The sequence below is a fragment of the Cygnus olor genome, chromosome 9 (assembly GCF_009769625.2).
Source record: "Cygnus olor isolate bCygOlo1 chromosome 9, bCygOlo1.pri.v2, whole genome shotgun sequence".
In the NCBI taxonomy this organism is placed as follows: Eukaryota; Metazoa; Chordata; class Aves; order Anseriformes; family Anatidae; genus Cygnus; species Cygnus olor.
Genome location: NC_049177.1, coordinates 11,161,894 through 11,183,137, shown reverse-complemented (window position 1 = coordinate 11,183,137; position 21,244 = coordinate 11,161,894). Strand labels below are relative to the sequence as shown.

Sequence of the window (21,244 nt, the reverse complement as noted above, 5' to 3'; positions counted from 1 at the left end):
ATACTGGGTAAGATTATACATTGCAAGAAGATACACACAGACTCTGCATGGAAAGCTGCTAGCAATAGCTGTGAGTTCACAGCGCTCTTACGGAGAAGTTTTGCTTGGCCAGGCGTCGAGATGCATCACGGCTCGTGCTCTGAGCGGGATGGTATCTGCGCTTACCACCACGGTGTCCCAGGAGGCGTGGAAGAGCTGGTATTCATTTCTGGATGCAAAACAAAATTGAGAAAGCAAATAGCTGGCAGTTAGTGGCACTGAGAGTTTGACACACTAGGACTTAGTGGGAGGCATGTATTTACGGGGGTGCTGGAAGAAAGGAGACAGGGCTTTGGGATTGCCCCATGTCCAGCCTCACTGGCACACACTGCTGTGACAAAGGTTGCTGTCCCCACCTCCTCTTCACGACTGTAAGTGACCGTGTAACACTCCTTGTGGAGAACTAGCCACATGGAAACAGACACAGACACTTCTGCCTCTTCCTCCATTTTTGTCTTCAGTTTCTCTTCTTCCTGAGTACCAGGGGAGGGCTTGGATGGGGTCCAACCAAACTGCGTGTTGGTCACACAGCCCGAGGAGCAGAAAACATGTGTGTCCCAGCCCAGATGGTTTGCTTCTTCAGTCCAGCATCTGTCTTTCAAGGAGCCAGGTGTCCCAGGGTTTCCAGTTCTCCTCTCCTGTCTGGCAGGAGCAGACTGGGGGCTTACCACTTTTTTCTCCCATATCTCTAAATTTGCCATCCCTTTTCCCACAGCCCAGGGAGGAGAACTGAGGGTGAGGGAATGGTCCAGATATCAAATTATACAGACAAACGGATGGCTTCACCTAGATCAGCAGTCATCTGAGGTAAGAAAGAGCTGAAATTTCAAAGCTAAAAACGTAAAGACCCCCCCCCAGTTTATTATTTTTTTCCCCGTCTCATCAACTATAAACAGGGGGCACTAGCTGGGAAGGCTGATGTCCCATTTCTGCAATAGCAGAGACCCAGCACTAAACACAAAGCAAAATAGCCCCAGACATTCAGCCTGCGCCCCTTCACAACATATTTCTATTTTATTATTATTATTTAAATTTCTTGCTGTGAGCATGCAGGTCCATAAAGCTGGCCAGGGACTGCAGGGTCGGACCATTCAGGCTGGAATATGTATAGGGAGGGAAATGTAGCTCACACGGCTGTTGACTGAAATGCAGTATACAAGTTCCTAGAAATGTAGCATTTAATGGAAAAAACGTCCTAGGAACATCAAGCTAAGAGCTACTATGGCACTAAACAAGCAGAGGCTGGAGGGAAGCAAAGCATCTGAATTCGATTTCAGCTTGTGGTTGGTAAGAGACATGCCTTTCCCTTGTTTGCCTTTTAAGGGGAGCGTTGCACGCCGTGATATTGCTAAATATGAAATAAATTGCTTGTGTTTGGTGGCTGGCCATCTCACCTCTTCCCTCCCTGGGAGACTCGTGGGGGGCTGGCTCGTGTGTCAACCACAGCATTTGCCTTGCCAACAGACATCAGGATTCCTGGCCGTTTTACAAGCGTGGGTCAAACAGCAAGGCTCTAATGCCATGCTGTTGTATTTTGTTCTGCATGCACCCAAGTGGTGCTTAATGCTCAGGTGAGAGCTGGTATTGGGAGAGAATAGAATATGACAAATGATAACATTTTGATGACAAAATTGAGGGAAAATTCATGTGATCGGGTCTCTTATCATCACCCTGCTACTATTCCCAGAACCAAAGTTCAAAAATACCACATCCTTTATGGACTGAGCATGACAGATGGGATCTGGAGCATGGATAACATGCACTGACTGGCCAGGTAGCTCCCCCTGCCCCTGCTGTTAAAACCACCTTGGCACAAATGTCCTGAGCATCACTTGGTGGCAGGGACCTGAGACCAGCTCAACCGTGCTGCACCCAGAGAGCCATCTGCAGGACAGACGCTTGGGTTTCTGCCTCTTGATTGGTCTTTTGATTGCTTGTCAGTGCTAATGAACCTTCAAAACATGTCTTTAGGGGCTGTCCTCTATGTCTGCTGAAAAGACGGACCTTGCACCATAGCTCTGCGCGTGGCACCAGATGCAGCACCCTACTTGCACGTGCAGTGATCCTCAGAGAGCTCATTCCTCCCTGTGCATTCCCCTTCTCCCTTGGGAAGTCAACTGAACAGCAGTTATAAACTTATGCAGTCACATCTTACAGATCACTTAAATAAGTTTTTCCCTCTGCTCTGGCAGTTTGAGCTGGTTTATGGTTTAGCAGGGTTTTTCAGAGCCCACACACACTACAAGAATGGAGGCAATTAGCTCTAGGAGTCACCGTAGCCCACCCTTCTTTTACGAAAGCACAATTGGAGCATTTACCCAGGAAGTGGAAAATATTTATTTAACTTCCTTTCTGCAAAAGTATTAAAAGCCCCATTTTCACTAGGAGTAAAGTCACTGAGCATCGACTGACTCACCCGCTTTCACTGCTCCCAGCCCTGTCCAGAAGAGGTTGTGTAGTTCCTGGATCCATCAAAGCGAGACACATGAGAGAGCATGACTCTTAAGCTCCTCTCAGTGCTTAGGTTATTGGAGTAACCACACATTCCAGACCATGATGAATGCTAGATGATACTAACAAACTCATTGTCGGCAACAGGATCCTTCCCGCAGCTTCTGGTGGCCTTTGGACCAGAACAGAAGGTGTCCAGACTCACCAGGACCTGCCCATGGGCATGGAGGAGAGCACTGGTATCAATTTCCTCAGCTGGACACAGGATCCAGTCACTGCTATATCGTGGCCAAACTTCGTATCTGCTTCTATTCCCAGCACTGGGTAATGCTGTTGCACCCTAAGCTCAACTGGACACCTCTTATTTGAGACAGATACTTTACTTCTGAAAAACTGATTCCTGTAGATGATAAGCTCTCTTATAGGCCAAAATGGAGTCAGATCAATTTTAATCATGCTTACATTGCAGGTCCCGTAAGCCAACTATTTTAATAGTTTTTCTGAGTCCTTTTCTTAGGGCTTGGAACATGCTCAACACCAATAAACCGAAAGACTTAGCAGGATGTTTCGCCTCATTAAAATGCTTTGTGCTTTTGACGATTCTGTTCTTTGACTGCTGTGTTTTCATAGATCCTCATCTTGGAAATGAGGTAAGGGTCAGGAAAGGGCTGGAGAAAGACAACCTTGCCTCCTCTTGTCCAACTGTTCTGGGTGTTTTTGGAGTCCCTGCTGGACCATTCATCCTCCAGCCACTCACACCATGGGAATTCACAGATATCCAGCATTTGAGTGGTTCACTAGTAGCTTAATGCTTTGGAGAAGCGTAAATGACTATAGCAGGCTCTGGGGATTTGCTATGCGATTTACATTTGCTCTCCTTTCTTGCTTTCAAGGCTGACCGTTTCTTCCAGCCCTGTCTGCTGTGTGGCATGGGATGTCTCGGAGCAGCTTGGCGTGGGGGGCACAGCTTTTCCACCACGCGCTCCTCTGCGATGAGCTCAGCCATGCCGTAGCTGCTCCCTGCTGGCTGCAGTACGGAGAGCTGCACATGCGTGTCGATATCAAGGCAAAGAGTGCTGAACCCAGGGCTGCCTTCCCTGGGGGCCTGGGGCATGCTTCAGGGAAGGATGCTCCAGCTTGGCCACTGTCCTGGTTTCAGTTAGGACAGAGTTAATTTTCCTCCTAGTAGCTGGCAGGGTGCTATGTTTTGGATTAGAATGAGAAGAGCGCTGATAACATGCTGATGTTTTAATTGTTGTAGAGCAGTGCTTACACCAAGCCAAGGACTTTTCAGCCTCTCTCTGTCCTGCTAGCGAGCAGGCTAGGGATGCAGCAGGAGCTGGGAGGGGACAGACCCAGGACAGCTGACCCAAACTGGCCAAAGGGGTATTCCATACCATCTGACATCATGCTGAACAATATATAGGGGTGGCTAGCCGGGGTGGGGGGCCGGCTGCTCGGGGATAGGCTGGGCATCGGTCAACGGGTGGTGAGCAATTGCATTATGCATCACTTATTTCGTACACATTATTACTATTAATACTATTATTATTATTATTATTATTATTGTTATTATTTTCCCTGTCTTAATAAACTGTCTTTATCTCAACTCACGGACTTCACTTTCCCATTTCTCTCCCCCATCCCGGAGAGGGAGGGGGGGAGGGTGAGCGAACGGCTGTGTGGTGTTTGGCTGCCAGCCGGGCTAAACCACAACAGCCACCTTCATCCCAATTACTTCATCAAGTACCTCAATACCATTGTATTATAATATTTAATACCATCCCTCAATATTGTAATGGTATTGAGGTATGGTATTGAGGGATGGTACTATAATATAATAGGATTATATAAATATATTATATATATGTATAATATAATATAATAGGAATGGGTTTAAAATACATTTTTCCTTCCTCTGGAGAGGTAGTGAAAATGCTAAATAAAAATACCCCAGTTCTGAGAACTCATATTTTTTGCCACAACCCCTGGAATTCAATGAAAGCGCCTTCCTTCACCAAAATAATTTAAGAACCCACTATTTAAAAATATATTTCATGCAATATAATATAGCCAGCATTCCCACATAGATCTCAGTGCTGAAAAACCTTTTAAGGACCCAAAGAGAGTGAGGAAGGATGGTGTAAGCAGGCGCTTGCTTAGGCCTGGTCCTGCCCCATCTCGGACTGCAGCTGTAAGAGGAGAAGTGATCTGCAGGGACCTCGCATGCTCTCACCAGCTCATTTCTCTGCCGGCTAAAACTTCTTCCTCGACGTAGAGCTCTCCCAAAATCCCAGGCCAGGTGTTTTCTGGGCAGCCGCGAGTCACCTAATGCTCGGTGGAAGTGCAGGGAGTTTCTCTGCTGGATGCCACCGTACGCCCCGCAGAGGGGATTTGTCCCATTGTAAGTTGTACCTCGGCATTTCCCCAGAAAGCAGAAGCCTGACCTTGGGTCACTTCCACAGGTCCCACCTCGGCGTTTTCCATCCTTCAGCTTCCCTGCGGAGCTGCGGGGCACGGCACTGGAGGCAACATGTGGAGGCTGACCTTTTGGAGGTGTTTTACGGGGTGAAAGCTATGTGGAAAGCTTACACTTCTGCCTCTTGCTTTCAAAATTGTGGTTATTTTGATAATATTGGCATCGCACGTTAACAATCCCTCCTGGAGAGGGCAACAGATTTCCTACCCCTCACTTGCACGTTTTGTTTCCCTCCCGGGCAGCGAGGCCGCCGTCGGGCGCGGAATGAGACCAGCCAGCAAAAACACGTTCCTTAATGAATAAAACACGTTCCTTAATGAATAAAAAAAAAACCAAAACCAGCCCGAGGCCCGGCGGGTCCCCAGCGGGCAGGGGCCGCTAGATGGCAGTGCCCGCCCGGCCTGGGAGCGAGCGTGGGGCCGAGCCGGCCGTGCCACGCGTGGGCAGCCCCGGCACTCGAAGGAGGAGCCCCCAGCCCCCCTGTGCGCAGCATGTGCCAGTGCCTGGTCCCCCTCCATGTCCCTAATGCCCTGAGAGAACCCCCTCTACTTGGGTCTGTGCCCGGTGCCCCCTGCCCTGTCCCTGGGCACCACCGCAAGGAGCCCGGCTCCGTCCTGCCGGCAGCTCCCTGCAGGCACCCATGGGCACGGGTGGGCTCCCCCGGCCCTCCCCTGCTCCAGCCCCAGCTCCCGCAGCCTCTCCTCGCAGCAGAGGGGCTCCAGGCCCTCCAGCAGCTCGGTGGTCTCATCTGGGCTCCCTCCGGTGTGCCTGGGTCTGTCTTGTGCTGGGCGGCCCGGGCCTGGCCCCGGCACCTGGCTCCCCAGTGCCGAGCAGAGGGGCAGGATGCCCTTGGCCTGCTCTCAGGGCTTTGCCTAACTTCTTGGCCTTCTCTGGGACACGGGCACGCTGCTGGCTCACAGCCACCTGGGTGCCCACTGGGACAACATGGCCAGGCAAGCCATGCTGCCCTCCTGCCACGCAAGTGGGCTCCTCGCCAGCCTCCCTCCGCCGCTCCTGGAGCCCAACCCCAGCTTTTCACGAGGCTTCTGAAGGGCCCACGGCACAGTGGAGCTTCTGAAGGGCTCCACGGCCAGTGCCAGGATCCGGGGTTTGAACAACACACAATAAATATTAGAGTAGCCTGAGCTACGGAGAACTCCTCCGACACCAGTTTCTAAGGATGACCTCATGCATTTCTTGGCCTCTCCAGTCCTTCTTATTACTCTTCTGCATTTTTTCCCCCTGCTATTTTTCTTCCCTCCCAAGAAAACGTGTTTTTTTTTTTTTTTTTTTTTTTTTCCTTTGCTTGCTCCTCCGAAATACGCAGCCATGGCAACCGGCTGGAGGAGCGAATTCCCCGGGTCCGCCCGCCTGTCCTTGGGGTCTGGCGAGGAGCGCATTCCTGCCGTTCCCTGCGGCCAGCACCGCTGCTCGGTAAACACGCGGGACCGCATGCCCGCCATCCCCTGCCCGGCCCTGCCACGTGCCGCCGGCAGGCACCCCGAGCCCCCTCCTGGACCCAACGGCACCGTCCCGGGCTGGCATTTTTGGGAGCAGCATTGGGGAGGAATGCAGCCCTTGGCGTCGGGACAGGAGCTGACGTTCCCGGCTCGGGCTGAAGAATGTGGACACGGCGTTTGCTCCCAGCTCGGCCCCAGCGTTCGTTCACCCAGGCGAGGGGGACGCCGGGACCTCGGCCCTCGGTAGCCGGCCGATGGCAGACGCGGGCATTGTGGTTCCCCCTGCCCCTCCAGCACAGCCAGGAGAAGGGCCGTGGGTGCTATTTATACCCTTTATAGTGTTACACTAAACACCGCTTGGGTTACCGCCTGGCATCCCGTGTGTTTGGAGCAGGGTCTCGTGAACCAGAATAGTTTGGGGTTAGCGCAGCAGGTTTGAAATCAGACCCGGCAGAGTTACTCGCCATTCACTTTGCCTGGGTTGAGTGGCTTAAAATAGCAAAATGTAGCTACAGCAATGGCGTGGCTGAAGCAGAACGAGCCCCACTGATTCACCAGCCCATTGCATCAGCGTTACGACGCCAGGGAAATGCTGCTCATTCCACCGCTCTGCAAGGACGGTGACGCCCCGAGAATTGCAGGGAAGCCGAGAAAGTTGGGGAGTTTGGGAAGGATTTGCACAATTCTCGTCTCTGAGCCATGGCTTGAATACCTCTCCTGTATCTGAAGAATGTGGGAGGGTTATTCCCAATCCCTGGGAAAAGACGGGTCAGGAATAGATGGACAAGGTGACATGCGGCATCAAAAAAAGCCACCCTGTTTGGGGTGGGTCTTCCCGACCTGCCGTCGAGCTGTGTAATGCATCGTGACAACACAGACACATGTTTCACGACCTGAAATAGCCACCCCGGGATCACGCCTTGGTGGCAGTGCTATTTGGGGATGGAGCAGCTCAGGAAGAGCCCCGGCATGTGCAGTGGGGATGGATCCTGCCCTGTCTCACACCAATATTTGCTGGGGAGGGAAGAGAGCCGCCTGCCAGCTTTCCAGCTTATTTCATTTTCTTAGAATTTCCTCTCTTGGTTCCGTTTTATTATTATTATTATCATTATTCCACTTTTTCTTTTTTTTTAATAACAGCTGGAAAAAATAATGTGTTGCCATGGCAACACACTCTGAAACTTTTGATGGCTTCAAGACGTGCCAGGAGTTGCAAGGCAGGCGATCACGGCGGAGGGGGCTCCCCGGAGCTTCCCAAAAACGGGGCAAGCACCCTGCGGCAGCACAGGGCACCCACCGGCCTGGCCCCCTTCCCTTCGCAGGCACGGCAGCGCTTGCAAATTTGCTCGCGTGTGCCATGGGATCACGAGGCCAGGCGTGGTATTACTTCATGCTGGAGCCGATGCAGAAAGGCAAAAAAAATTAAGAATAAAAAAAAGTATAAAAAAATAAAAAAATAAAGCATCGTGCTTTAAGGCTGTAAAAATGTGGGTGGGAATATTTTCCAGTGCATGTCATTTTCCACCAAGGCCAAAATCCGCGTTTTGCCGCTCGCTGTTGGTGTTTTTGTCCCTGCAAGTTGGTTTTTCTCTAAAGGTGCTGCTGCTCCTTCCTGTCGCCCCACGCCGCCAGCATCCCATGCCCCACGGGAACCTGCGAGGCACCCACTCCCTGCCCTTCGCTGAGCAACAGCCGGCAGATAACCGCGACTCCCCTGCCCTGCAGCTGCTCACAAGACAAGTCCTTCTCTCCTTACCTGCCTGTTCACCACCTGCTCGCTGGGTTTTGGTGCAAGAAGAGCCAACAGAGCTCCTCCAAGCACGGAAAAGCAAAGTGTGTTGATCTCAAAGTCCCTTCCAACCCAAACCAGGCTCCGAGCTCACGTCCAGCTGGTGCTCGCCTGTCCCACCTCTTGGCTCAGAAGCACAAGTGTGCCAAAACCCAGCTGGAGCACTGCAGGGAAAGCACGGCACCTCGGCGGTCCTTGGGCGGCACAAGGAGCTCACAGAGGGAGGGATGGGATGGCGTGGCATGGCATGGCATGGCATGGCATGGGGAGCTCCCAGCCTTTGCTCCTCGGCTGGAGGTGAGGGGAGAGGAGCACGGCTCCTCACAGCTCCGAAGCATCAGCTTGCAATGAAACACGCTTCAGCTTTTTCAGAGTCAGAAAAGTCGAGGGAAGCGATCCCCCACTATGAAAAAGTTCCAGGAGACCTCATACATTCAATTTCAAGCGTCAGTAGTTAAAAATTCCCCTCCCGTCATTCTGCCCGAAGCCAATTACTTTCCCTACATTTCATGCAAAATATTTCTGTAATTTTCCTAAGCATGACAACAGTGAAAAATGCATACTTTCTCTTTGATCGACAAACAAAAATTCTTACACATTTGTGATTTTGAAGAGTTTTAGCTCTGGAGTGGAAAGGGAAGTGCCATTGCATAGGGACAAGGTGATGCTGTGCAGGGACAAAGCACTCCCTGAAGCAAAGCCTCCGCGATGGCGGTGTTTGTGCACATGTTTGTGGGGAGCCCGGCAGTATTTTTCATGCTTGTTTATGTTGGGACGGGAGTTGGGGTGCAACCAAAATATGCTGAGCCTAGCTGGGAAGCCAGGGAAAGAAATTAAAGAAAATTAAAAAAAAAAAAAAAAAAGACACTTCTGCATGAGAAAATGTTTGCCTAGAAATTTCCAGAGCGGCGACTCAGTGCTGATGCAAATCCCAAGTCAGGGAAGCAGTGGCTGGGATCTTCTCCATCCCTGCCCGCTGCTCCTGGCTGGGTCACAGCCAGACATCATCCATCCATCCTGACGAGGCCGTTTGTCCAGGCAGCGCTGGCATCGGGGCTGCTCTGCCCTTACAATGCCACCGCTCTGCAAAGCATCTCCAGACACCCCATGCAGATGCCAGCACGTTCTGCATCTCTTACAGGCTGCCAGCCTGGGACCACCACGTCTTTGGGTTGCTTTTGGTTGTTTTCTACCCTGGAAGTAGCATCCAGGCAGAAAAACATGAATGTCCCCATTTCTCTCAACTTTCTGGACAGGGGCATACATTCCTCCTGCTCGCAGCCCCACAAAGCTCTCAGCCTGTCCTGCTCCACCAAAATCCAGAGACCGAACACAAAGCCCTGCTCCAGCTCTAGTCGAAATGGAAATTTTCCATTTCCATATTTTCAATGTCACGCTGGAAAATGAGAAGCTTCAGAAAGCAGCCCCTGCCTATTTATCGAAATACATGAGGAAATAAAACGGTGTTTTGGGCCGGAGACAACTCCAGCACTGATGGGGGTGGCGGGCATGACGTTTAGCTAAAGGAACATGCATTTCCCTAAAATCATTTCTCGCAACTTTCCCTTCCCTTGCTCTGAGTGTGAGCGCTGCACAGGGGAAGGATGCCCGAACCCAGGCTGATTTCACGGCCCCTCGTAATGAGGCAGGAGCTTGAAATTATTGTGTGGGAGTTTCTGGCTTCAAACCTGTTCGAAATCCACTCAGGTCTCCCACAGACCTGCTCAGGAAGGTCTATGAAGGAGACCAAGGAGATCTGACGGCGGAGTCCTCCCTAGGAGAAGCTGCCTCCCCAGGCTGTCCCCTCGCCCCTCGTCCCTCGGCTCCAGCCGTTCTGATGGCTGTGGGGGGGGGACACGTTGCTGTGCCCAGCTCAGCTTTCAAGGAGTGGCTGAGGTTGGGGACGCCCTCGGGTCCCTCTGGTCCCCCCAGGGCTCCCCACAGCATCCCCATGCGGGCACAAAACCGGGCGCTGAGCTCGCCCGCTGGTCGGGCTTGTCAAGGTCACGGAGGTGGTGGGAAGGAAAGAGAAGGGAAAGCGAGGGGGGAGAGCAAAAAAAAAAAAAAAAAGTTGACTCAGAAACCGCAGGGAATTTTTTGCCTTTTTAGAATACTGGGAAGAGAAAAAATAGCCACAGTTATTCAAAGCATCCCGGATAATCACAGCCTGTTTACTGTTTGCATGCAAAGATGGCAGGCAGGCAGCGCGGCGCGGGGACGAGGAATGAGGAATTCGCCCGGCTCACTCCGGCCGCTTCTGCTCAGCCCCGCCAAGCCATCAGCCGCCATCCCCTTGCAGCAGCACAGGAGGAGGAGGATGAGGAAGGCCAGGGGCTGGGGAGGAAGGAGAAGCCCCGGGGTCGGGAGGCGCAGGAGCAGGGCAGAGCTGGCGCGGCGGGGAGAGCTTCATTCCTGCCAGCCCCCGGAGCAAGCCGGGACTTGAGATGGAGCCGATGGTGCGCTTTGCCCGACTGGTTTGCTGAGAAGCTGCAGCGCCTGGCAGCTCGCCCCTGCCCGGCCTTCTCAAATCTTCCCCCAGAAAAACAGGGACTAGCTGGAAGACGGGTGAAATTCCCTTGCTGCCTAATCCTGGTGGGAAGCCGGGGATTTCTCAGCTTTGTAAAGAGGTCGTGGTGAGCTCCTATTCTCCTTTCCAGTTGTAGCATTTGGCTCGTGGAAACAGAGAGCAGGGGGAGGAGGAGGAGGGAGCTTCTGGAGAAGGAGGCCAAGCTCCGAGGATGCTCCAAGAACCAAGCTCCAACCTGTGTCTCCAAGGGAGCCTGGAGGAAAGAGGGAAAGCAGGAGATGGGGCTTCAGAGATGCTGCTGGGGAGCAGCATGGGGGGGATGATGCTCTCCTGGTGGCCATGGGGCTGCAAGGAAAATTGGGGGACACCACTGAGCCCCTCAGCCATGCCCTGACCCACGCAGAGCCCACGGCCTCGCCGTGCCACAGGAGGGACAGGACCATCCCTGCCCGAGCCGAGCCACCTCCCCTTCACCCAGCAGGGAGCTGCTGCCCCGGCATGTGGTGACTGACTCGAAGCCACCGGGGTGATGTTGGTGGCATTGGGAGCAGAGCCCGTGCTGGCCCTTTTCCATCTTTCCAGGGCCATGGACCTGCAGCCTGCAGAAGGTGCCACGTCTGGGCACCAGCACGGCCAGCAGCTTGGTAGACATCTGCAGCCACCCGTCCTCGGGGACACGGGGAGCCAGGGATGCAAGGGGCGAGGCACAGGGATGTGGGGATCAAGGATACAAGGATACAAAGATGCAAGGACCCAGGGATGCAAGGACCCAGGGACTGAGGACCCAGGGACTGGGGACCCAGGGATGCAGGAACCCAGGGATGCAGGGATTGAGGACACAGGGATGCAAGGACACAGAAGCATTGGAGTGCTAGGACTCAGAGGCACAAGGACACAGGGGCGCAGGAATGCTGGGACACAAGGACCACAGACACAGGGATGGGACCAGGAGGTCTGGCTCCCCTGCAGTATTTTGGCTGAGACAGCAAAAGGATCGCTGGCAGCCCCGCGGCAGCGACAGGGACACATCCTGGCCTGAGTGGGACACGATGTGTGATGAAGGCCAGCAGGTGCCAGCGATGCCAGGGAGGAGCTGCGGCTGGGGGCAATGCTGTGGGGACAGAGCCCAGCTCCTACCGTGGCACTGCCTCCAGGGAAGGGAATCGGAGTTTTCGGAGCCAACCTGCCTGCTGCCTCCTCCCCTCTCTGCAAAATTTGGGAGGCATTTCTCACCGGTGGAGGCTGCTGCAGCAGCATGGGCCCTCAGGCTGGATTTTGGTGGATCTCAGCTCCTCCTAACCCACAGCCCCACTGCCTGAGCTGCATCAGGCTGTTCCTGCAGCTGGAAAGCAACCCTACCAAAACAAAGCAGCCCCGGCCCTGCTGGCTGCAGCAGCAGAAGCATCCTGCCCCATCCTGCCTCCTTTATAGGTGGACTTTGGGGCTTTCCTTCCCCTTCCTTTTTTCTTTTGCAGCTCTTGAAAAGCTGCCTGCAAGCAGCCAGACCTGCTGCAAGGCCGACCTGCATCCGGATTTGGGTAAATAAAGCAGCGGGCGTGAGCTGCTGCGGTATGCCAGGAATGCTGCAGCCCTTCCCGAGCGGCCGCTGCAGCCCCTGGGGAGCAGGAGCAGGGGGAGGCAGGGCAGGTACAGCCCAGCTCAGGGCTTCCCATCCTTCTGGGCCTCTCCAACCTGCCCCTAAAGGGATGGAGGCTCCTAAATTTTCAGCCATGCTCCCCCACAGCCTTGGGCTTGAGGAGCCAAAGCTCCCCAGCACGGCATCTCCAAAGCCGCCGTGCTGAGCACAGCAGTGAGCGAGGCTGTGCAGCGGCTGCACATCACGCCAGGATGGAGACACGCTCACAAGAGGAATGCTGTGGATAGGAAGGGTGGCTCAGAGCTCGCGTTCAGCATCGCCGTCACGCTGGTACCCACCATACTCAGAAGCCACCTTCCAGGGTGGTCCATCTGTGACAGCTCTTAGAAAAAGTTCAAGTGACTGCGGCAAACAAGAGCATCAAGCCGGGGAGCATTATTTTGTGGCTGTGCAAGTCCTAAGGCAGCCCCATCTTGAACACCAGAACTTCTGGCCTTCCAGAAGAGAAGAGTGAGGAGCTGGGCAGCACGGGAAGGGCCGAGAGGTGGCTGCTGAAGCCCTGGAAGAGCTCGGGGACCAGGAAGGGCTTGAAGACCTGGCAGCAAGGAAGTCTCACCAGGAGGAAGAGGACGGTTGTGGGGCATCACACGGCTGCGTCCTTCACCCCAATCTCCACTTCCCCGGGCGAGCATGGCATCGCATACGAAAAGAACACTGGGGGGGTCGAGACTTGTGGGTTTTTATTTATTTTTTTATTAAAATATTGTTATACCAAGTGGAATGCTACAGCAATCTCGGTATAGGGCGGCATAACGAAACAGCCAGGTTTACGTTTAAATACTCCAGATAACTTAAAACGCACAAACAAGAACTCGTCGTCTTTGGCAGGAAAAAAAAGTTCACAGCACGAAATACTTAAAAAGAAATACCAATATTAATATAAAATATATTAAGTTGTGGGTTTTTTTTTTCCTCTTTCATATTTTGCTTTGTTTTCCACTTTGTAAACAATGCATGAGAACCAAACGCATTTTTTACGTGTCTGGGAGAGAAAATAAAAAATGCAGTTGTCCAGCAAATGCACACATGTTTGAAGAAGAAAGAAAAATATATATATATGCACGAAGGGCAAGGCTGGGAAGTGTCTGAGTTCTGAGGACCGAGCAGTCAACATTGGCTACGGGCAGAAGCCAGCTGCCAGTAGAGGAGGGGGCCACGGGGCGGTGCGTCCCACCTGGACATGGTGCATGCTTGCTCCACACCGAGCATTTCATCTCCAGCACGTTTCTCCTCCACCTTCCATTCCCTCTATTATTGTTTTTTTCTTTTTGCTTAACCAACACTCCACTCCTCCCCTTCGTGAAAAAAAAAAAAAGGGATGTGCCCAGGGCTCTCCCAGTAGCTCCTGAGATGGGGATGGAGATGGGAAGGAGTCAACAAGGGAGGGATGGGAAGAAACCCCAGGGGAAGTGGGGAAGGAGGCTGAAATGATAAATACATTTGCTCCCGTCCTACAAAACAGGGGTGTATTTACAGGGGGTCACATCTCCTGGGCTGTCAGGCAGCTGCCACCGGGGCCAGGTGCTCCAGCGTCCCCAGGGACACGCGCAGGGCACATGGTGGGGACAGTGGCCAAGACTGGACGTGGAGGACTGCACTGTTGCCTCTCCTCTTTGGACAGCTCCACCACGGTGACGGCAGCTCTCCCCGGCCACACTGGGGAAGTTGAGGCAGGGAGGCCAGAAGAGCCTTAAATCAAGATCTCCACCATGTCAGACAGGTCTGGGGCTCTGGGGGTGGCCGAACTCTCTGCAGAGAAATGAGGGGAGAACATGAGGCCTGGAGAAGCAAGCAGGATTTTCTTCCTGGAGCCAGACTGCTTCAGTTTTAGTGGATTTAGTCTCAGCTCAAAGCCGACAGCCAAGCCCAGCCCCGCTCCCTGCACCTCCCGCATCCCTCGGAGCATCCCTGGGGACCATGGGACTCACCCTGCAAGCCAGCCGGGCACTCTGCGCCCTCGCCCCAGCTCTGCGCCGCCCCATCTGTCTGCGTGCTGCCATCCTTGCTGCCGCACTTGGTGTGAGAGGGTGGGGGGACAGCAGTGGGCACTGCTGGCACTTCATCTGCAGTGGTTTTGCCTGCCAGAGGAGACGTCGTTAGGGATTTGTCAGCATGGGAGAAATCCCACCCAACACGCCCCCAAACCTCCCAGCTATGGAGAGCCACTTCCAAAATTGCAAGGGAAAATTTTAGGCTGCTCCTTGCTGGGAAGCAGAGGTGAGGAGGGCTGGGATGCCCTCGTTTACCTGCACTGCCCCGGGAGGTACCCTCTGCGGCGGAGGCGACAAAGACAGATGGCACAGACTTGGCCGGTCGCAGGGAGCCCTGGAGGGCTTTGCTAGGATCCCTCCGCGAGCGCTGCTGCAGGACTTTGATGACAGCGTCCTTCTCTAGGATTTGGGCATGAAGGGCTTTTAACCTGGAGAGGTGAAGAGGCAGAAGTTGAGAAGAGAAGGAGGACCATCGGCCAGCGTGATGGAGCCAAAGCCTTGGATGAAGCCTCACTGGGGCCACCTGGCCCACTGGGGATGCTCTGTTACCGCACCACCCAACGAGCAGCTCGTCAGAAAGCAGGCCTGGTGAGGTGGGACTACCTGTTCTCCATCTCCTGGTGCTTGTGGTTGACCAGCAGGAGGTCCTCATTGAAGCTGCTGTTGGGCGAGTGCCGTGGCGAGTGGCTGATGAGGGTGGTGTCCCGCTGGGCGGCGGCGGTGGCGGCGGCGTCCATGGCGAACTGCCGCATGGTGCACTCCTCCAGGTACTTCTGCTCCCACTTGGTCATGTCAGCCTCCAAGGCCAGGATCTTCTCCTCTTTCTCCCTCAGCTGCTCAGACAGCCTGTGGGCACTCAGCTCGGGCGTCCCCCCGCCTGCGGCGCCCACTTGCCTCTGAAGCAGACAAAAAAAGACCCACAGAGAAGGTGAGGAGATGCCGGGATGGAGGTCACCGGCGCCTCCTGCCGCATGGTCCCCAGGATGCCCCCACCTGCTGAGCTCGCAGCATCTTCAGTTCCTGCTCCAGGCGGGTGCGGAGGCGCAGCTCGAGCTGCTCCCGCTTCTCGCAGGCGGCCTGGAGCTGGCCCAGGGCTGCCTGCAGCCGCTCCACCTTCTCCACGTACGCCCGCTTCTTCCGCAGCTCGGCCTCCGCCTTGGCTGCCCGTGCCTGGGCGCTGCCCAGCGCCTGCTCCAGCAGCTCTGCCCGCCGGCGCTGGTCCTCGTTGGCACTGCGCAGCAGGGAGGCTTCCCGCTCCAGTTTCTCCTTCTCCTGCTGGTGCTCATAGCCTGCAGAAAAACACAGAGCTCAGCCCCGGAGACACAAAGGTGAGGGAGGAATGAGCATATGGAGGCCCCTAAAAAAGAGGCCGTGCCTATGGTTCTTGACCCAACTGCACAGTGTGAGAAGCCCTTGCCCAGCACGTGTGGTGTGTCGGTGACGGGTGACATCCCAGCAGCACAGACATCAGAGCATGGACATGTCCTGATGGACACGGCCACAAGCACGGACACTAGCTGCATCAGAAAACCTCCTTTTGGCATATTGCAGCCCAAAATTTGAATTGTGACAGAAAAAAAAACAGTCCTGGCTTGTAGGTAGCCACTATAGGGAAGAGGACACAATTCCTCCCTCGTAACACCAACACTGTCTCTCTGCTGAAACAACACACAGCAGAAATGTAGAGATGGGTTTTGCTGTATTCCCCCCCCCCCCAAAAAAAAATAATCCCAGCTTGCTCAGGAGAGAGGAGCTAAGGAAAGGCCAGGCGGGCGCAGGGAGGGAGTGCGGACTTTGTGCTGGAAGAGCCGGCTCAGCAGCAGGAATGCGGAGAATGCAGGTCACCCCGCCGGCCGGCCGGGATTAATGGCTCAAGTCCAGCGCCCGGAGCAGCACAGCTATCCCTGGGGAAGGGCAAAAAGCTCCCACCCGGCCCCCGCCGCCTCCTCCCCCAGCTTAAAGGCTTCTGCACCGAGTCCCTGCCGCAGGGGAGCCAGGTGAAGATGAGCCCCCGGGGACTTACTCTGTGCCAGAAGCTTCGCCACAGTGCCCTGGTTGCTCTCCTGGTTCTCCTGGGTCTTGCTGGCCAGCTGCTTGTTGGCTGATTCCAACCGTTCTGGCACAAAAATGCAAAGAAAAATTCAGATTTAAAATCATTGTTTTGATCGGATGAAGCGGGAGCCCTTGGTGAAAACACCCAGAGCAATGAAACTTCTAAAAAGAAATATGTCAGGGAAAAGCCAAGGGCTCGGGGCGCCTGCAGAGACAGGGGTGTGGAGGGGTCTGGCCAACCAGATCCGCCATGGAACTGGGGGACACAAGTGGACCACCCCGATGCTCCTGTGGGTCGCAGCCACCCTCACCTTTCAGGTCTCGGTTGAAGTCCTGGAGCCGCCGCATCTCCCCGTCTCTCTTGGTCCTCATGGCTTTCTCCAGCGCTTCCCGCTTGGAGGACGCCTTCATGAGGTTTTCATAATCCTCCGAGATGCGCTGGATCTCCGTTTCCAGCTGGGGAGGAGGAAGTGACGGGCGGGGGTGAGATATTTGTGGAATGAGGAAAAGAAAGGCAGATGCTGGCGAAACATCGCCTGGGCTTCTTGACCTGCCCTAAGCTGCCAACGGGACTCAGAAAACCCATGGGAGTGGCAGCGAGGAACCCCCACCACAGCATGTGTTTCGGAGGAAAAACTCTTTTTTTTCCCCCTGCTTTTAGCTTTGTGGGCACAGAGGGAGTTTTCTCACTGGCCCTAGCATGGATTTGGCTGCGCCGCAGTCCCCCTGCGCTGGCCCAGCCTCTCCCTGTGCCTCCAACTGTCCATCTGTCCGGCGGGGAACAGCCCTGTCCTTGTGCACAGCCGCACAAAGGGCTTTCTGTGGCAGCCCGAGTGCTACCGGAGGCGCAGAATGGGCTCTCTTCCCCCCCTCTTCCCCGCTCAGTGAGGACGAGGAGCTGCCCTGCCACTGAAGCACAGCTGTTTGCAGGGCAAAGCCACCAGAGGGAGGGGGCAGAGATTAAAACACAAAAGGGGGGTGAATTTCCCCAGCAGCTGTTTGCCCCAGGCGGCAAGGAAGCAAATGCACGAGCTCTGCCCCAAAACAGGGGACAAAGCCTCGCTGTGCAGACGAAGCCACGCCGGGGGGGGGGGGGGTTAGGGGGGGACCCGCTCCCAGCCCAAGCCTGCTGCCTGCAGCACGTCGGGGTGGGAGGTCACTGAGCCACGTCCCCTCCTCCCAGAGGGATGGGCTTTGGTGGGCAAAGCTCTGGGTCGAAGCAGAGGTGGCTCCACCGAGTATCCACACTCGTTGCTCAAATCCCAAAGAAATGGCAGGGCTGGGATCCCGCATCCCACTCCGACACACGAACACCGGAGCGGAGGCCGGCTCACCTTCTGGATGCGGCTGGCTTTCTCCGCGCAGCTCTCCAGCTCCCGCCGCAGCTTCTCGTTCTCCCGCAGCAGCCTCTCGTTCTCCCGCAGGACCGCGTCCGCCTGGGCCAGCCGGCTGCCGGCCGAGGCCGCCTGGGCGCTCATCAGGGCCTCCACGCCGGCGGGGCCGAGCGAGCCCAGCGCGCTTGGCACGGGCAGGAACGCCGCGGGGACGGGCGATGGCATCAGCCTGCTGGGAGGAAGGAGCGGGATGCTGAGGGGCTTTGCAGGGACAAAGCACGCCAAGCAACTCCAGCACCCTGTGGATTTCTTACAGCCCCCATGTTTTCCTCCTCTAGGTGACCCTTGTGGAAAAACAAAGCTCCTGAAGCACCTGTGGGTGCTGCTTGGGCTCACCAGAGGGATGAAACAGGTGCTGGGTGCCCCCAGGTCTCCCAAAAGGATGAGGGAGGCTCTGAGAGCACCCAGCCTGCCTTCCAGGGCCAGGAAGGGTTTGTGTTCTCACTCAAGCACTCTCAGATGCGAGGCAAATCCCACCTCACAGCGCTGACTGGAGCTCGAGCACCTCCACAGCCAGGATTTAAGCACCTGGGACACCTGAGAACTTCAGGACCTGGCCGCTGTGTCAGGAGGGGCTCCAGTCCCACCCTGTGACTGGGGATGATGCAGCTAGGAAAATCCTCAGCAAAGGATGCGCCTTGAAAGCCTGCAGCTCTACCCTTTTTCCTCATTACTTTCTGGGCAAAGCAAGGGCTCCTGGCACAGCTCCTGGCTCAAAGGCTCACCACCAAACTATTAATACCTCCTCATTACAGCGCTCCGAGTTCCTCGACATCCCACAGCCGCCTCGGCCATCCCAAGCCGTGCGACCGCCCCGCCGGAGCCGCCCCGCTGGAGCCCGCATTCCTGCGGGGTGATATAGGAGTGAGGAAGAACAAATGCATCTTCCTCGTGGCTCCCCTTCCCCTCTTTGTTCCCTGGAAGGAGAGCGCTTCCTGCCAGAGATGCTATCGCTCTCAGCCCGGGTAGGTCAGCAAGGCGTGGAGCAGCGTGCGTCCCCCTGCCTATTGCAGTTCCCCTCTTCACCCCGTTTTCCATGCCAGAAGACGATGCTTCCAGCCCTCCCCAATGCCAGGCGATGCCTGAACCTCTGCACCCATGGATCTCAAAGTGGAGCTCAAAGTGGAGCTGGGCTTTGCTGAAGGAAGAAGTGCCCAACACTTATCCACGCCACTGGCAGAGTCCCCAGCAGCTCCCCTGTGGCATGGAGGGGAGCCCGGTGCCAGGGCCCGTGGGCATCTCTGGCTGGGGATTGCTGGGTGGCATTTTCCACCCCAGGGAGCACATTTTCCTTCCACGCTGGCCTGTGCCCGTTCCGAATTTAGCCATTTCCTGATCTGGTTCCAGCTCCTGAATTAACCCCAAATCCGTCCCAGAACAGCGGGGTTTTCATTGCCGGTTGGAGAAAAACAAACCGCGGTCTGGCTACGCCAGGGAAAACTTGGGCAAACGGTGCTGCCCAACCGCTCTGTGAAGCCACGGCACCCCTGCACCCCAAAAACAGCGTGGCACCCGTGCAGGCTCTGCGGGTTACCTGACTTCGGGGTGCTGGAAGCCGGGACCGTCCCGGGAGCAGGGTCGGGGCAGGTAAGTGCCGGCTGCATCCTGGCTGGGGATGATGTAGGGATACTCTGGGGGGGGGCCCCGCGGCTCCGGCCCCTCGGGGCGCTGCCCTCGCAGGGTGTAGTGCCGGGAGAGCTGGGGGTAGCTGTGGGATGAGCTCATGGGGCTGTGCGCTTTGGCCCCATTCCTCTCCAGCGACATCTGCATCAGACGCTCACTCAGCGACCGCACGTGGCCGTGCTTCAGGTCCTTCAGCGCGTCGTCGGGGCGCCGGGCGCCGCTCTCGGCCCCCCCGGGCTGCTGCCCACCCCGCTGCACCGCGTAGTACTGGGAGTGCGCCTTGGCCTCCTCGTAGCTCGGCAGCTCCTCGCCCTTGTGCTGGGGCTGGCAGAGGCGGTAGCCGCTGTTTTCCGAGTAGAGGTGGTCAGCGTGATGCTCCTGGCCCTGGGGCTCCTGCCTGGTGGACTGCTGCACCATTTGGCTTTCCTCCTGGGTCAGGCTTTCCAGGGAGGAACGGGGGCTGCCGCCGCTGCCGCCGCGCAGGGCTTGCTGCTGGATGGCCAGCAGCGTGCGGTTCTCCGTCAGGTTCCCATAGCGCAGCTGCTCTTGGATCAGGCGGTGCAGGACCGTCCCGCTCGAGTCCTCCGCCGTCCTCATCTCCGCTGGCAAAGCCGCGCTTCCCTCCGAGGAGCTCGCGTCGGGATCTAGCGGCGAGGTGGGCACCTGCGTGGGGAGACGGGGGGATGTCGGTGGGGAGACGGGGGGACGTCGGTGGGGAGCAAGGGGACGTCGGTGGGGAGCAAGGGGACGTCGGTGAGGAGCGAGGGGACGTTGGAGGGGATGTTGGAGGGGAGCGAGGGGACGTCAGTAGGAAATGAGGGGACGTCGGAGAGGAACGAGGGGACGTCGGAGAGGAGTGAAGGGATGTTGGAAGGGAATGAGAGGATGGTGGAGGGGAGCGAGGAGATGTCGGAGGGGAGCGAGGGGACGCTGGAGGGGAGCGAGGGGACGGCGGAGGGGAATGAGGGGAAGTCGGAGGGGAGCTCGGGGAAAGGCAGGGAGGTTGGGGACGTCGGCGGGGAGCTCGGGGACCGTCGGGGAGCTGCTGCTGCCGACGGGCAGCGGGAGCAGGCCGGCCTGAGCCCCGCCGCTCTCGCCACAGCCCCGAGCTGGGGGCTGCCTGCGGGGCTCCGTCCCGTCCCGGGCGGCCCCCGCGGGGCAAAGGGAAGCCCCCTGCCCGCGGGATCCCGGGGCCGGGCGGCACTTACCGGGGCATGGCGGGAGCGCCGAGGCCGTGCTGCTGCCCGCGGAGCGCGGCCGGTGCCGACTGCGGGCCGGGCCGGGCTCTGCTATGCCCGGAATGCGGGGCCCGCCCCGCCGCCGCCGCCGCCGCCGCCGCCGCCGCCGCCAGGGGGAGCAGCGCCCGCCCCGCCGCCGCCATTTCGGGGCTGCCCCCCTCACACGGCCCGGCTGCCGGGGCTGGGGAGGGGGGTACCGAGGGGACGGGGGGGCACGGCCACGGGCCGGGCCCGGTGCCCGAGGAGGGGGCGCCGGGGGGGAGGCGGCGGCGTGGTGCAGCTGCCGGGCGCTGAGGGGGGGCGGCGGGGCCTGCCCGCCAGCTGGCCCGGCCGCATCAATCTTGGTGTGCGATCAAAGCTGCGAGAGACACGCCATTGTCTCCCAGCCACCCCCAGAAAGGAAAAAATAATTAAAAAAAAAAAAAAAACAACACACGCACACACACAAAAAGTCCCCGTCGGCCCCATCTGCTCTGCCCTCGCAGCCCCCCTCAGCCATCGCCGCCCCCAGCCCCGGGATGGGCGCTGGGTGCTTCTCGTCAGG

At 56.6% G+C, this 21,244-nt stretch overlaps 1 protein-coding gene and 1 long non-coding RNA gene across 5 annotated transcripts; one reads left to right on the top strand and one right to left on the bottom strand.

Annotated features, from left to right (window-relative positions):
* The first annotated feature begins 212 nt into the window (after positions 1-212).
* On the top strand, positions 213-3,087 carry LOC121074941. Of its 2 annotated transcripts, none has more exons than XR_005822637.1 (3): positions 213-410; positions 755-846; positions 2,638-3,087. It is a non-coding gene; the product is annotated as an uncharacterized LOC121074941 (long non-coding RNA). The 2 variants fall into 2 exon arrangements; XR_005822636.1 differs by lacking the exon at positions 213-410 and adding an exon at positions 442-649.
* Positions 3,088-13,072: 9,985 nt separating this feature from the next.
* On the bottom strand, positions 13,073-20,786 carry AMOTL2 (angiomotin like 2). Of its 3 annotated transcripts, none has more exons than XM_040567570.1 (10): positions 20,671-20,786; positions 19,374-20,125; positions 17,780-18,011; positions 16,757-16,901; positions 16,417-16,509; positions 15,387-15,682; positions 14,997-15,289; positions 14,649-14,821; positions 14,331-14,480; positions 13,073-14,151 (listed from the first exon to the last, which is right to left on the bottom strand). In XM_040567570.1, exons 2-10 carry the CDS (start codon positions 20,057-20,059, stop codon positions 14,093-14,095), a joined length of 2,127 nt encoding a protein of 708 aa, XP_040423504.1. In that variant the 5' UTR covers positions 20,060-20,125; positions 20,671-20,786; the 3' UTR covers positions 13,073-14,092. The 3 variants fall into 3 exon arrangements, with proteins under 3 accessions (XP_040423504.1, XP_040423505.1, XP_040423506.1); XM_040567571.1 differs by having other exon boundaries at positions 17,780-18,008; XM_040567572.1 differs by lacking the exon at positions 17,780-18,011 and having other exon boundaries at positions 16,757-16,903; positions 19,450-20,125.
* Between the last annotated feature and the right edge of the window lie 458 nt (positions 20,787-21,244).